We start from the raw sequence: 14,961 nt of genomic DNA on the forward strand, positions 1-14,961 counted from the left end.
AGCCATTCACACTTAGACTGAATGCAACTTGACCATGAAAACTGAAAAAAGCATGGCAAAACACCTATAAACAGAACTATCAATTAGAACTGGATGAGTGTTTAACTTTTTCACATGAGAACCTTTAAAAATGATTAAATGAATTCATATTTATGTATTAAAAAGTGTATTACATATAATTATTTCTAATTTTTTACAACAGTTTTTCGGCGACCAAGCTGAAAAAAACGGAATGACTGAAATGGGTTAGCTAACTGCTCATTAAACCACAATGTGTTGTTTTATTTGAGACTAATTAATTTTTAAAAGAGAAGAGCTGAATACTGTTATTGGTATACCAATACAGTATATGGATTGTGTTCCAGTCTTTGTGCTAAACTAGGCAAAAGATATCCTGTGTCAATCTGTTTGAAATTTCCCAAAACAAATTCAATACGCTTAATAATATAAAACATTTTTTTTTAAATGCATTAGTAATAAAAAAAATCTCCTTTTCTGTTAAAGAGTAAATATAGCATTACTTATTTTCCTGAAAACTACCAAAACATTAATATCATCACATAAAACATCCAGTTTAAAGGCAAGTTTAACATCAATAGTATCAACCATCTACAATAGCTCAAGCTTATTTGTACACCATTTATGAACAATTCAGCGGACTATGTATGCCAAGATATGTATGAATGATTTCTCATTTCACACAGAACAAGTATTATGAACTAATTTACGATTTCAGAGAACTTTGATTGAGATTCGAAAATGCATGTAATCAACTAATACCAAACAGGGCGTAACAGGAAGTAGATTTGTATTTGTGAGGGCTGATCTGTGAATGTGTGAGTGAATTTGACGCCTGCCTACCCACCTGTGCGTAGCGACCGCTGCAGATGGCAGCCTTCCAGTCGGGCACATCGATGCAGTCCGGGTGACGGAGCAGCCAGTTGTCCTCTTTAACCAGGAAGGCTCCGGGATACTCACTGACCGAGCCATCGATGTCGTGGAAGATGGTTGTCTTATCCCCGTCCATTTGCATCTTATTAAACCAGGGACCCGGTTCCCCAAAAAACACCCGAGAAGTGATCTACGGTGGATGGACAGAGTTGTGTGTTTTACTTAAAAAAATGCACCAAACGTGTCACCATGGGCCAGTGTAATCCAAAGCTGCGCTGACTAATTATTGGAACGATGGTCTGTATTTTAAAATGTAGATGCTGGGAAAGCCTTTACGTTTGAGGTAAATAATTTCAGAATTAACTCACTAACAATGAATTCAGAACAAATGCTAAAAGTTACAAATCACATTTTCTGTAAAGGGGCCCTGTGGAGTTTTCTTGCAAATGAACATATAATGTATAGATTCAGTGTTTTTTACCTAAACACAATGTGTATATCGAGAGAATCCAGTGTCAACAAATTAGTTCAAGGTCATTTGTTAGATCTTGAAGTCAAGGTCTTAACCACATTTCTTTGCACATTACTGTCACCAACTGTCGATCAGCAGAATAGCATGAAATCTGTGGCAGGAATATGTAAGGTGTTGCCTTTGTGCTCATCCATGTGTAATAATAACAAAACAGGGACCCACTCCTGAGAACATTTGCTCCATTGTGTCTCTTGTGGTCAAAAACTCAACAAGGTAACTCTGAGACTGGAGTCCTGTTTCCATATTTAAGCTTGCTTCTCTAATGTTGGTAATATTTTTTCAATTTCCTTTTAACCTTAAAGCAAAATCTGTGTTCCCCAAATAACTGAATGTAGCATTACAGGTGTTTTGTGTATTTCACACAGAAGCTGACTCACTGGTACGCGGTCAAAGGTGATGTCAGTGACGTTATTGTTGGGGCAGCTCTGCCACGAGTTATTGAGCCTGAAACCAAAGGCACTGGTGTGTCGTCCATCCAGTGCTGTGTATTTCCGAAATGTACAGTTCTGCACGTTGATGGGCCCGTCATAGATCTGCATTCCCCGGATAGGAAAATCACTGCAGGGAAACACGGATACACACACGCACACGCACACACACACACACACACACACACACACACACACACACACACACACACACACACACACACACACACACACACACGCACACACACAAACCTGTTAACTTTATTCTACTCATTGTCACCTCTACTCACAATAGTGTGACAAATACATAACAAAGATATACAGTATTTGTTGACATTGGATTCTCTGAAAAATAATTAGAAGTATTAGATTGCGGTAAAGTAGAGAAAAGCTAAAAAAAAAAAAAAGAAGCCCAATTTGGCTCAAGTGCAAAACACTAAACTCTTGTCAACTTGGACAGCGTTAGTGGTAGAATTTGGCTAAAGTTGAAGAATATAGGCCACTGTGGAGAACAGACTTTCATCACTGAAATATTTTGTTTTCCTAAAATGAGTTATGAAATTATGACTAAAGTCAGTTATTGAAGTACAGACAGTAAGAAATTCTTCAGTGGCTATTTACTCTGTCTCTGATAGGAAGGTGCAAAGGTTAATAATCCTAACCAAATTATTAATCTTTCTCTAACCTTAAATGATGAACCGGCAAAACATTATCACCAATTGTTCAGTTCCCCTTGTCTTTACTATGCTTTTTTTTTTAGCTGATTTTAGCTCATTGGTTTTACTGGCCACAAGTTTACTGATTTGGTTCAGTCTCACCGCTAGTGTTGTTCCCAGTGGCAGAAGGCAGCTGTTTTCAGTGAAAAGTTTCTGATAGAGCAACTGTACACCAACACCAAACAGACGAAATTAGAGACTAGCAGGTAAACTTAGTGAATCGTTGAGCAGCTAAAGAGTAAGATATTTTTCTCTGGAGTTGGTGGAGGCCAAAATACAGCTTTAAGGAGAGTGAATATTAGACTTACGCAAACGTGTAAAAATATATGCTAATGTTGCTCTGTCTCTGCTAGATAATATTGCAAATGTCGTGAGTTTTAGTTTAGTGAGGAGTTTCAATATTCAATCTCATTTTAGCTCTGGTTTAGTCTCCACCAATTCAATAAAAATGACTAGTTAATAACTTGTCGCTAATTTAGGTTTACAGAGCTTCTTCACTGAAAACAGCTGGTTGCTAGAAGCACCACTGACGAGAGTACCACCACTGAAACAAAATAGTAAAGTTGTGGGCCCTAACACCAAAACAATGAGCTGAGAGAAGCAACGCATTTCAATTTATACACAGTCATTTGATCCATTATTAATTTGAAATTATTGATTGGTACAGCTTTAAATATACTGTAACCATACTTCAGATACCATGCCATGTTTAAATAAATTCCAATTGAAAAAGGCAGTGTCAGTTTGGGAAATATATACAATGTGAACATTCTTTCTGATGTGTTCAAGGTCAGACACCAGTAAGTGGTGTTACAGTGAAAAAAAGAAGCCTAATGACCACAATTCACATTCTGGTGTTTTTGGAGTGGGAAAAAAAGTGTGTGAATGACTCCTGCCATGGATCCTGATGAAAATCCTTTCTATCCAGTGGCCATCAAATGTTCAGCACTGCACAGCGTGAGAGCACTTTACCAATGTTGTGCCCGAGTTCATCAAAGAATGTCAGGCTGAAGATGAAGCATCCAGACAGAAGCCCTTTATGTGGCCTTCTCTTTTCCCCACACAATAAAAGAATCTCTAACAATACTGCTGCTGAGACATTCCTTCTTTTCTCTGCCAAGTGGTCCGGGGCAAGGGACTGATTTCTAGCATACCAAGTTTCGCTCTCACACATACCACCCTCTATTAAACTGGTACTCCACCCCAAATCTATTTTTGGAATATTAAACGCTTGGGCTTGAAAAGTGGCTGTAAAATGTTCTCACTTTGCTCCTTCATGAAGAACTGCAGCTCTGGTCAGTTTGAATTCATGCTAGTTAAAAAAGACTACAGTGGCAACAAGTTTCTTGGTAGAGAAATGTCCACTGGTCTAACCACTCCTGCAGCATTTCTCAAATGTCCATACATATATGATATAGTACGAGTATAGTAGTTTGGTAGTATGGTAGAGTAAGTTTCAAACACATAGTTTACATGAATGTAACGCAAGACAGAAGCAGTGTGTTTAGCGATATTTGGCAAAACTTGTCACCACTGGAGTCTGTTCTAACTGGCATTAATTCAAGCTGACCTGCTTTGGTTCGTTGTCCTGTTGAAAGGCCCAAAACCTTCACCTCATACCTATTTTTGCTGATACTGGGCAACACATTTCAATCTAAAATGCCTTAGTAATCATCTGATTTCATCATTCCTTTGATACATTCTATGCCTCCAGTACCACAGGAAACATTCAGCCCCTTTTATCCAGTAAAACCATCATTAATGGGTTAATTCAGGTCATGTGAACCCTGAAAATTAAGTACATGAGTCTTATTTGTTTTTTATTTTGTTTGAGGAACTAATTTAAATTCATCAAAAGGGTGCCAATAATTGTGTCAAGCGTACATTTTATGCCTGAATTTTTTATTTAACTACATGAAAGCATTTTTGTTGTTGTTGTTCAGTAACTTTGGACAGTTGATTAAATATTCTGATTATTCAAAATTGGTTAATTTGCATTTATTTCAGAAGATATTCTAAAATCTGTGTACATAAAATTTAGTGGTGCCAATAATTTCAACTAGAACTGTAGAATTATTATTCAGCCCTGGTGTACAGGATCCTGTCATGATCCTGACGAGCTGTCATGTGTCTGATCAAATGCAGGTGTGTCTTTTACTCCTCCACATCTGACTACCTGGACTCTGCCCTATTTACCACTTTGTACTACCACCAGATTTGGCCTCTCCATTGAATCATCAACCAGGATAGTGTAATAATGTCCACGTGAACACACTCAATATTAGGACCTACTGCACAAAATTAAATGTTTTTCAAAAATGGTTATATGCATCCTAGATGTCTTTCACTTTTCATTTTTTAAAGCAGCATTAATTGATTTTTTTAGTTGCTTGGGCAACCAGCTGAAAATATAGCATCTGACAAATGATCACCTTTATAAATTTTCTACCTCAACATTATTTGAGCATGGTTTTTAACCCCTTATGTGGCTGCAAACACGGTTGACAAGTGTTTTTTGGGCCATAAACCCAAAACAATGAGTTAAAAGAGGAAATGCTTGTCACTTACATGCCGCGTGGCAGGGTCCTGCCAGTGAAGTCAGAACCCCCGGGGCCCCAGATCCGGTTGTCAGGGACGGGCATCCCGCGATTGTCACTTTCACCCACAAACAGCGAGTTCTTCACCTGCTGACGAGAGCCGTCATCATCTGGAAACGTCCCTCCACTGCACACAGACTGGGAGAGTTAGAGTCTGGAAGTACCAGCAGTAGTGATAGTAGCATTGCTAATAGTAGATGTAGTAGTAGTGGTAGCATTGATATTGTAAAATTGTTTCATTGATCCTGTAGTAGGAATTCCAGTTATTATTCAGACAACATGTTCAAGACATTGTTCATGTGACTAAAACGTGTGATTGTGTTTCCTTGTAAATATAGCTCTAACATCTGAAGCCAAATAAATATGAATCCATCACAGGTGAATTATGAATTTGTATGCCATTACTGTCCCAAATGTCACCTCTAACAGTTCACTTCAGTGATATGAACAACAATACATAAATAAGGACAGCCTGTTTCTGTGTTTTAACAGCAAGCAGAACAAAATGATTTTGATATATAAGTGACTAGAGCATACTGAGAACAAAAAACAGAGGTTGAGGTTCCATCGAGCCAGAAAAGCCACTATATTTATTACTGTGCTGTCAGAGTTTACGGGGACCAAAAATAAAGATAAAATAAAATACATACATAAGGAAAAGGAAGTAATCACTCAGTGGACACGCAACACAAGGCCAGTTTCGTGCAAATAAATAACTTTGATTAATTAATTTTTTGTGAGTGTGGGTGTTAAGGGTTATGTTCTTATTTTGTAACTTCATTTAACAGGGAACATCAGTGGTCATGATAAAATATAGACTAGACAACACATTAAATAAGAAAAAACAATAAAGGGAGACTAAAAAAGATTATTTTTGTAATAAGCAAAAGATGAATGATAATTCTGTACTTTTTCTGGCGGTATTTATAAATTCTTTGCTTAGCCATTAATGATATGGTTGCTGAACTGGCAAATCAAAAACCTGAAAATCTGAAGCCATTTTGAATAATGACTGCAAAGCATTATTCTGCAGGATTCCTCTAAATCAACAGTGTGGGGAAGAGATTATGAGGTACAATTTTGCTGCAGTTTAGCTGACGTTAAACTATTAAAATATAAGAGATTTTAGCATTAGCTGGCTGCCCTTTACATTTGTTGAATTGCCTTTCTCTATGCATTAATGTTTATCTGTATTGTGTTAATTAAATACAGTTTTAATCCCCTGAAAGTTTGGTTGAACCAAGAGGCCAACTGAGAAAGTAAATACTGTACACCATCAGGCTTAATTGTCTTCTGTGTCCCTGTATGCTGAAACATCTGCAGTAGGTGCAATGTCTCTTATTAACATACTTTGTGTAATTAATATTCAGCATTCCCCTGCTGATATTCATACACGCTCAGCAATGGAGAAATACTCAAATACACATAGAACCTTGAAAACTATTCAGCCCGTCTTCCTTCATTTTTATCTCACCCACATTATTTAAGTGGAAGTAACAGATGGAACACACCTCAAGTTCTTAGTCTGTCTTTAGCAAATAAAAAGCAACCCGGGTAATTAAAGGGGAAACCACCAATTTTACACATTAAGATCATTTTACCTGTCATGGTTAGTAACACTCAGCGCTGTGAAAACAGCTGTGTAATATCTCAGTGGTTCCTAAAGAGTTTTGACAAGTCTGAGAAAATAAATCTGATGAGGCCATCAGGGTTGTCTCAGTTTGGGTTTGGGAGAATGGAAAGGAGGGGAGGAGATGCTATCCAGTTGCATTATGGAAAGTGCAGAATCCAGTCTTTTATGAGCCTGACCCATACTTGAGACGAAAAGTCATGATATCTTGTCTTCTGCTTCATGGTGATACCTTTTTAAATTTGTGTTTTGAGAGTCCCCCAACTTTATTGAGGTAACACTAAACAACTGGAGAACCCAGCATGTCTGTGCATGCCTATCACGTCTACTCTACATATGCACATCTTGGACCTCCAGAATCTGTGAGGGGGAGTTCACTACTGGGTCTACTACATCAACATTAAGCTGCCTAAATAAGCGACGTCTACATTAAGTTGTCTAAATTTTAAATGGACATTTTCGTATGGCAATAATTTACATCCACTTGCATAACCAGTTTGTTTCTGTAGAGACTTATGTCCACAGTGTAATCTCTGAATAACATAAAAACAACTAAATCTCCTCTTCTTCGCCCTCTTTTCAATTGGCAAAAAACAAAACTTCACAAAAGCCAACATCTGGTAAGTAGTGAGACAGACAGTCCACCTGGCTATATCACTATTTGATGACACTGACATTGTTTGACAAATCAACATGAATTCTGGTTAATGATAACAGCTCTGTTGTATGACCAGCTTTATCAACATTTCAAATGAATGATCACAGAGAAAGTTAGACTTCATGAATTCACCGCCACAAGACCACTGTGACTTGGCAGGTACAGTCCTGGTTGAAATTATTGGCACCACTGAATTTTAAGTACAAAATTTAGAATATCTTCAGAAATAAATGCAAATTAACCATTGTTTTTATAATCAGAATATTTAATTAAATGTCCAAATTTACTAAACAACAACAAACATGCTTTCATACAGTAAAATAAATAATACATACATAAAATGTACGCTTGACACAATTATTGTTACCCTTTTGATGAATTTAAATTAGTTTCTTAAACAAAATGAAAAACAAATAACACTCACCTGTACTTAATTTTCAGGATTCACACATGACCTGAATTAACCTATGATTGATGGTTTTACTGCATAAAAAGGGTTAGCTTACCTTGCCAGAGTGAGGCCAATGCCATTATCAGCAAATCTAAAAAAGAAAAAGAATATTATTGCAGCAACAGTAACAGTCAGATGTCCAGAGAAAACACACATGCACACACATACCTCCACAAACAAACGCAGTCTGAATGAGATAGAATTGTTAATGATGAATTTCTTACTTTCATCTCTGTAATCAAATATGCAGAAAAAACGACCTGTGCTAGCTGAAACTCTTAATGATTTTCAACTACATTCAGGTGAAAGATGACAAACTTCACTCAAACATACACTCACCGAGCACTTTACACCATATAAATACTGTGTAGGGCCTCCCTTTGCCTTCAAAACAGCCTTAATTCATTCTACCATGGATTCCACAAGATGTTGGAAACATTCATGTGATATTCTGGTCCATGTTGACATGATTGTATCGCATAATTTCTGTAGATTCAACAGCTACATGTTCATGATGGCAATCTCCTGTTCTACCAAATTCCAAAGGAGTTCTATTGGACTCAGATCTGGTGAATGGGGAGGCCACTGAAGTGCACTGAACTCATTGTCATGTTCATGAAACCAGTTTTAGACGACTTTTGCTTCGTTACACGGTGCATTATCATGCTGGAAATAGCCATTAGAAGATGGTAAATTGTGTCCATAAAGGGATGCATATGGTAGGCAACAACACTCAGATAGGCTGTGGCATTCAGCTTTTAATATACATCATCTTGTGATGCACCTGAACACATCGCCAGTGATTTTTCCCGTGGTCATCAGGTGTTTCAGGTCTTTCAACAATCAGAAACGTTCACCCAGGCGACCCGGCTGGGGTTGACCAAGCCCTGGCTTGTGTCCAGGTAGCATTACCCTACCCATGGCTTGCACAGCCACCTTGAAGCATATTCTGCTGTGTGTTGGCCATCTTGACAGCCCTTTGCCTATTTTGCCTAGGCCCTGCGAACCATCTGCATTCCACCTCAATGGGCTTGCGCCTCACTTGCCACTCGCTCCTTCAAATTCTTCCACTAGCTAAGTGTACTTCAACCTCTTCCTCTTGTTGACCTCCCAAATGTGGTCCTCCAAGAGAGTGAATTAGTTCTAGCTTGGAGACTTCCGAGATCAGCACCATCTCGGACCTCAGCGTTGTTGTGGCAAAAGTTTCTGGAAACTTCAGCTCCTTCCCCAGGTCAACTTTCAGCTCCCAGACTTGTGCCATTGCTAGCAGGCCAGAGGAGGTTGTCATGGACACTGATGTTGGCTTCTCTCCAGCCCTGATGAAAGCAATGGTCTTCTTCACTGGGTAGGGGCACTTGCATTGGCTAATCCCACTGCAGGTGGTGTCCACTATGGCCTCCTGGACATGGTCATAACACCAGTGTTAGCTCCTCACCCAGGGCTTTCAAACAGTTGCTGAGGATGTGCTCCAGGGTCCCTCTCTTCAGGCACAGAGGGCAAGCTGTGACTCCACCCTCCCGCAGCAGAACAAGTTGGATGGGCTCGGTAGAGTGTCATAGATAGCCTGGATTAAGAATTATATTTTAAAGCTCGGCCCATGAGACTTTGTGCTCCGCCATTTGCTCCCATCTCGTCCAAGCTCCCTGCTGCTGCATTCCAACCTTCCTGCTGGCTCACTCCTCCTTGATAGATGCTTGCAAGTCATACTAGATCAGTGAACTCCAGACCTTCCCCTGCACCTTGTTGTAGCTAGGTGCAGTGCTGCTACCCAAGCCACCCCTCCACGAGACACTGCACCCACCAGCATCCCCTGTGCCTTAACTACGACTCAACAACATCCAAGGCCTCCTCTGCCCTCCACTTCTGTCCTGTCCTGACCTTGATACCAGCCTAGAACTTTGAGGTGAGATGCTTCTCTTCTCACCACAGTTTCGAAGAGTGGTTATCTGAGTTACAGCCTCTCTGTCAGCTCCAACCAGTCTGGCCATTCTCCTCTGATCTCTCCCATCAACAAGGCAATCCCATCTGAAGAACTACCAATCGCTGGATGTTTTTTTCTTTTTCTCACAATTCTGAGTAAAACGCTACAGACTGTTGTGTGTGAAAATCCCAGGAGATCAGCAGTTTCAGAAATACTCAAACCAGCCCGTCTGGCACCAACAATCATGTCATGGTCAAAGTCACCGAAATCACATTTTTTCCCCATTCTGACGTTTGTTTTACTGAAGCTCATGACCTGTGTTTGCATGATTTTATGTATTACATTGCTGGCACAGGTGTTCCTACTCAGTGAGTGTATATTCACTCACTTAGGAGGTAGAGCGGGTTGTCCACAAACCGACTGTGCCATCAGTGTGAGTATGTTAATGTGATCTATGAGTGTGTGTGTGAATGGGTGAATGTGGCATGTAGTGTAAAGCACTTTGAGTGGTCAATAAGACTAGAAAAGCGTTATTTAAGTGCAGTCCATTTAACATGCAGTCCATTTATTTACTTGGTCTAAGTATTTTCTGTTTTGGATCCATACGTGCATGCAGTACTCACTGGCAGTCATCCAGCCAGACATCCCCTCCTCTCAGCCAGGCTCCGTGGTCCTGGTTCTTATAGGCTACAAAGTGGTGGATGAGAGCAGGGACTCTTGGTTTGAAGGGGTCAGCATCCTGGTGGGGGCCATACCTAAACAATTCAACATCACCCACAGCACCACAGACATACACAGAGCGGAGACAGACAGTGTTTGGATTTGATGATATTTACTTATGTGCTGTATTCAGGGTAACAAGAGTTTCAAACACTATTGTACCTGTAATTTTGTAACTTTTTTATGTTATTTGTATGTCTAGAGAGAAGTCTACTCTCTCTTAAAATTATAATCCTTCAGATTTCTGTCAAGTGTATTTTAATAATTAATAATTCCATTCTTAGTTTTGAAATGCTATGTCCCAACCACAACCACTTGATCTTCTGTAATAGTACCCGGTCCAGCTCTGGGGTCTGGCCTCGATAGGTTTTCCGCCCGAGACTTGTCATCGTCAAGGGCACCGATATTGCCCATTACAGTCTTTGATCTTGACTGTGTCTTGTTGAACAGTCCAGTTTCTTATATTTCTTTAATGCCTGGTTTTTCTGGCTGCTTGTGTAACACTGACTGATACTGTGGTAATGGCTATATGTAGGTGTGTCCTGTGAGGCTACTTTACTATGGCTAGATGTATACAGGAACAAGTTGATTAAGGTTGGAGCTCAGTGGTTTCTGCCTTGTATTGATAACACAAATATCAGACCTTGGCTACTTAGCCAATCACATATGTATCCCATTTCTTTAAAGGTTCTAGTGTTCAACTAATTCATTTGCTCATTTCAGAATTATATTACGAATAATTTATTAAACTTGCTGACTCTGAATTAAACTTTGTGGCTCTATTGACCGGCCGCAATTGTAAGACAGACTGCTCGGCTGTCAGTCATACAAACCCAAAATTCTTTGATATTATGTTGTTCTGCTCTGTCATTTACAGTACAGGTAATGCTTATTGTAAAGTGTATGTATAATGCATAGTGTATCCAAACATCCTTAATTTAGACATATAGTTTTATTTACATATGTGTGGAAATATATCACATATATCATATATCACTTTCATAGTTAACTTGTAACATTGTGAAATAATATTTATTTTCTCTTCCCAGAGTTTGAACAAAAAAGGCAACATTTAGGCAGATTTACATATAAAATGCCTCAATTTGTATTTCTGAAGGAACCTTAACTCAGTCTGAGTTAAATCAGTCAATGCCTACTCAGTATGCACGGTATTTGAGGAGATCAAACTTTAATGGCCTCTCTATGCTCAACAGTATGGAGACTGTTGCAATAGGGCACTGTTTATATTTTGTCTTTTGGGATACACATTGGACCCTATTTGGACTCGGGTATGCTATTTGAATCCAGCACCAGAATTGACAGACAACAATGAAAACTACAGAATGCAAATATATTGAATGGCTATTGAATGGCTACTGAAAAAATGTTAGTCATAAGTAGCTTCATAAATGCAGTTTGATATAATGAAAATCTTAAGGATTATAACTTTAATAGATTTACCGTTAAGCTTTTTTTTTTTCATGTGTACATTTTTCATGTGTACATTCAGCAGTACAAAATAACACAGCGGCCTACAGTTCTGCTGGTCCTGTCCAGTCAGGACCACTTTCGATTCGAAGTTGCTTTCAGGCCTTTTTTTATTCAAGGCAATCTGTGAGAAAAATTTCTGAGAAAGACAAGATGTTCCTACTTTGAAGCACATCACTGAGCTGAGGAGGGAGTGGTGTGTTTGGTGTATTCATACTCAACTGGTGAGGTCGGGATGACACATAGGTTCTTTCACACTGACCACATTGAACTAACTGTTACACAGGCTGGTATTCTATTTTTTTCATTTTACTTGAGTTGATTTCAATGCAAGGAATCTCACTTCTACTTGAGCAAGTTTTAAATTGGCACTCCCTGCTGTTATTACATGTTATACCCAACACCACCATTTGTCGGTTATAAAACATCAACAGGAAGCATCCATCATGCTGAATTACATGTATACTGGGTATGATGTGACTTCAGCATGTCAAACAGGGTGTTTGTTATGGGGTGAGGAGATTTACAGGCCTGAGGAGTCTTACCTGGCTCCAATCAGAGACAAGAAGGGTCTCTTGTCCTTGTCATTAGCCTGGGTGGTCTTTACTCCATTATCAAGGATCATTCCAGCCTGGAACGGAAAGAAGATAATCTATATGTTAAGCAGTATATGACACTAAACACAAATAATAAAGAATAAATAATAAATAAATAACAGAAATAAGTTGTCCTTATGAAACACACTCAGGGGTTCATTTACCAAGGACTTGTAATCTGTCATCCTGTAAGAAACAATCTCATAGGTCGTCTGTTCAAGCAATTTATTCTGACCCACAGTTACATTTTATTGTTAGCTAACCTTTAGTGGGCATAGTAATTATGATGGGAGCAAAGGAAGAAGTCAGGTGAGGTTAGTTAGAAGTCAGGTTAGTGTTATTTCATCCTTCATGCAGGAAGGGTGCTTGAGTGCCATTGTGATACATCTTCATTGGTTCCTTAGAGGATAAATCATGGTCACTAGCAGAGGGCTTATACAAATACTATATAAATCAGATGCAGCTCCTCTCATTTATATCATTGGTCTTAATAAATATCCTGAAAAGTTTTGTGGCCCTGACAGTGTTTGTGGTTGATTTAGTAAAGCTGCCATTTAACTTTGACCTACTGACTTTTTTGGTCTGGTACTAAAATGTAAGCGGGTAGTCTTTTTCATCTCACAAACTGGGCATTTGTCATAAAGAGAGTTGAAACGTCAAATAACTAGGCTTGTGTTTGTGATAGTTTAGAACAGCATTAAGGCATTCTTGACCACAAAAGGGCAAAAGGACTCGAAACAAACTGACTGCAACACAGCCCTGCCACATCATGGATTTATCAAGTTCCCTAAGGCTAAGATGTTAGCTAACATTGATAACTGGCTCTATTTAGAGCAATACGCTCTCTAAATTTCAAGCCTTTAGAGTGTGGTGTCTTTTTTATTGCCTTTCCAGAGCCAAAACACAAGAGCAAAAGTATAGTTTAAACAGTGTGTTTTTCTGTCTGCCCTAACATAAGATAATATTTCCATGTCTGGCTACATTAGTAACCTGCATTAGTAACCTACGACTACTTCCAATGTCACGAGTTAGCATATTATTAACCAACTACTTTGTATGTGGGTTTACAAGTTACATTAGAAAAAGCCCTGTTCAGGACTGATACCTTCGCTGCGTGAAAGCCGGTGTTACCAGTCCTGGATCAGATTTGAGGGTTCTGTTAGTGGCTTCGTCCTGCTCTGGATGGAGCAGGATTTAAGGACGATTCTGATGACTTTGCTAAATGAATTGGTCTTTCCTGATCCTCAAATCCTTCTACCATGTAAAAGCAAAACCATACTGTCTAGGGGAAAAAAACAGTCTGATATTATCATTATTTTTTAATTTATTTATATATATATATTTCTTTTTAACGTTTTTGTTTTTTCTGGGACTTGTACACTTTACAGGAGGATCAACAGTAATGGGGCATGGCTTAGCAAAGGATCAATTACCAGCTTTCACATCACACAGAAATACAGCGACATCCTATTGGGTCCGTATGAGTTCAATATTCACTTTCTTTTGAGCTCTGGCTTTGTTTCTACTAACCCCTGAGGAAGATATCTATCTCTCTACCTGCTACACGTGTGACTTGCTTGACCTGCTACTCTTTTCACATCAGTTGTCCGCTGTTTCACGGTGAGCAGGTAGTGACACTTTGCTTATCTGTGTTATATGTTGTATAAGTTTTATTTGGTGGAAGTTGGTGAGAGTTATTGGGAGGCAACTATATAGTCAACGTGCAAGCTATACAACTAAAATAATGAGCTAAAAGACACCGAAGGCTGCAAAGAGCTACAGAGTTGTATATGATTTTCAGTAGGTTTGGCAGCACTAGGAACCCTTTGACATCATATGAGACCATTTGAATATTAGAAAAATTGCTTAATAGAACTTTAAGGTAGGGTGAACCATCCTATTTAGAGGTCAATGGGATACCTCACTGATTTTAAAACAAGGATATATGTACCACATCTGTTTTCATCTCTGATATCACTTAGTGGAGCTTTAAATTCCATGACCAGGCTGAAAACATTCAATGCAAATTCCATCAAAGTAAAATAAAAATAGTAATAATTATAAAAGCTATCCTCAGGTAGTTTGCTGATTCAAAACAAGGACACCGTCCTTGTGTTGCTTCTCTGAATGCCCAACCTGTATCCGTGAAATGACCTTTTCTCTCACAAACATCCTGGGGTGGCAACCTGACATGAGTTAAGGTCCAATTAGGATGATCCAAATTCAAAGCGAAGGAGGGAAAGAAAGACTTAGATGGGAGAAGAGAGAGATCCCTGTTGGGGACAGAAAAGGAGGGAGATAACAATAACACTTCCTCTCCACCACCAGCTCAT

General features: G+C 39.0%; 1 protein-coding gene across 2 annotated transcripts in view; it reads right to left on the bottom strand.

The window, feature by feature from the left end:
* The window catches only part of LOC120788575 (cell migration inducing hyaluronidase 1), a 174,579-nt gene that overhangs the window by 14,468 nt on the left and 145,150 nt on the right, over positions 1-14,961 (bottom strand). For both annotated transcript variants that reach the window (XM_040124443.1, XM_040124452.1), the window contains 6 exons: positions 12,578-12,663; positions 10,448-10,579; positions 7,959-7,994; positions 5,136-5,291; positions 1,801-1,981; positions 866-1,081 (listed from right to left, as the gene is read on the bottom strand). In XM_040124443.1, coding sequence (XP_039980377.1) covers positions 866-1,081; positions 1,801-1,981; positions 5,136-5,291; positions 7,959-7,994; positions 10,448-10,579; positions 12,578-12,663 — 807 coding nt within the window. The remainder of the gene's footprint in view (positions 1-865; positions 1,082-1,800; positions 1,982-5,135; positions 5,292-7,958; positions 7,995-10,447; positions 10,580-12,577; positions 12,664-14,961) is intronic.

This window comes from Xiphias gladius, chromosome 1 (assembly GCF_016859285.1).
Source record: "Xiphias gladius isolate SHS-SW01 ecotype Sanya breed wild chromosome 1, ASM1685928v1, whole genome shotgun sequence".
NCBI classification, from domain to species: domain Eukaryota; kingdom Metazoa; phylum Chordata; class Actinopteri; order Istiophoriformes; family Xiphiidae; genus Xiphias; species Xiphias gladius.